A 1,602-nucleotide genomic window follows, 5' to 3' on the forward strand; every position below is an offset into this window, starting at 1 on the left:
ATATATATATATATATATATATATTCCTAAATACAGCCTGTTCCATCCATATACTGCTACCTGGATGTATGTTTTCAGGGCTGAACATTTGGCACTGGACAACCAATTCACAGGCTCTTCCCTTCCAAAGGCCACGTCCTCCATTCCAAGCTTTCTTTAGTGTAACTAAGATTTGTTACTTGAGTATATCATTTGCATTCTTTTATGAAGATATCAATGAAAAGATCTTAGTGTAAGTGGAAAAAAACAAAGGAGAATTCTATGAGTGATACAACTGTGCTTGTACATTTGTTTTACTTACAGCCAAAAAAATAATGAGAATCCAGAAATATACAGATTTCTTTGAGACCTGAAGAGCTTCATCTGTGTGTGCTCATAGGCACCAGGTCTGCTGGCTGAGTTCTTCTCCACCACATTCGTGGATGAATATTTCCTTACTTCTCTCACAGCATCTGTTACAAGACAGAGAATGCTACTTTTGGTTTCTAAGAAAGCATTTTTTTTTTTTAAACAAGAAGGAGCTGTAGAATAACCTACCAGCCTTTTAAATAATGGACTTTAGATATGCCTTTCTTTTTGTCTATCCCTCTTTAATACCTGACAGGGTATCGTGCTCAAAGATTAAAGTTTGTAAATAGATAGTAGTGGCAATTTATGAATCACTACTATAGCATTTTAAAATCATTCCTCTGGGGCTTACTTATCATCTTACTGTCAAGTCTTGATCTACTGTGAAATATTATCTCTTACTCTTTCCATTTCTATGCATGACTAAAATTCAACTTGCTGTCAGGAACAGATACAATCCTGCCTCTCTTAAAGTGCCAGCACCCTTTACACACACTATTACTTTATATACTTGAGACTTCAGAGCTATTTCATTGCACTGACATTCCTGTTTGCACAGACTAGTTAAATGAGATTCAGACTGTGCTGAGTTTACTTTACAATAGTCACAGGCACTATCTCTGAATCATGCCACATTTCTATCACTCCAATAAAATCCCAACAAAGCACTGTACAATAATAAGGTTCCATTTTATCACCTCACATTTGTATGCCATTTCTTTGGCTGAAAATCTTTATTTCCAATACTATTAGGCATACTAGCTCATTTGCTGTGTGTTGCAACATATGCAAAGGTAGTTTTTTTGTGTTGTTTGTTGTTGTTGTTTTTTATTTTTTCAGATAGGTCTCACCATGTAGCTCTGGCTGTCCTGGAACTCACTATGTATGTCAAGCTGGCCTTGAACTCACAAAGATCCACCTGTTTCTACCTTCCAAGCACTGGGATTAAAGGCATGTGCCACCACCACCCAGCTGGATTAGTTTTTGCACATGTACTATCTGGCAGCTGTGTGGTGACAGTTGCTGCCTTGGAGATGGAGTTCCCAGAGTCCATAGAGGTAAGAATAAAGTAAACAGACATGCAGAGATGGAAGGGGAATTACTAGGACTAGTCCTTCCTCAGAATCTGGCTTTCTCCTTCGCCTGCACCTCACTCAGACAACTCCTATTTTATTATAAATTCTTTCCTTTTCCTTTTCTTCCCTCCTTCCCTTCTTTCCTTTTTTTTTTTTTTTTTTTTTTTTTTTTTTTTTT

General features: G+C 37.0%; 1 protein-coding gene across 2 annotated transcripts in view; it reads right to left on the bottom strand.

The window, feature by feature from the left end:
- Nucleotides 1-1,602, bottom strand: part of Bcap29 (B cell receptor associated protein 29) — a 42,448-nt gene that overhangs the window by 33,999 nt on the left and 6,847 nt on the right. For both annotated transcript variants that reach the window (XM_031357467.1, XM_031357468.1), the window contains exon 4: nt 302-452. In XM_031357467.1, coding sequence (XP_031213327.1) covers nt 302-452 — 151 coding nt within the window. The remainder of the gene's footprint in view (nt 1-301; nt 453-1,602) is intronic.

Source organism: Mastomys coucha, unplaced genomic scaffold, assembly GCF_008632895.1.
Source record: "Mastomys coucha isolate ucsf_1 unplaced genomic scaffold, UCSF_Mcou_1 pScaffold6, whole genome shotgun sequence".
In the NCBI taxonomy this organism is placed as follows: Eukaryota; Metazoa; Chordata; class Mammalia; order Rodentia; family Muridae; genus Mastomys; species Mastomys coucha.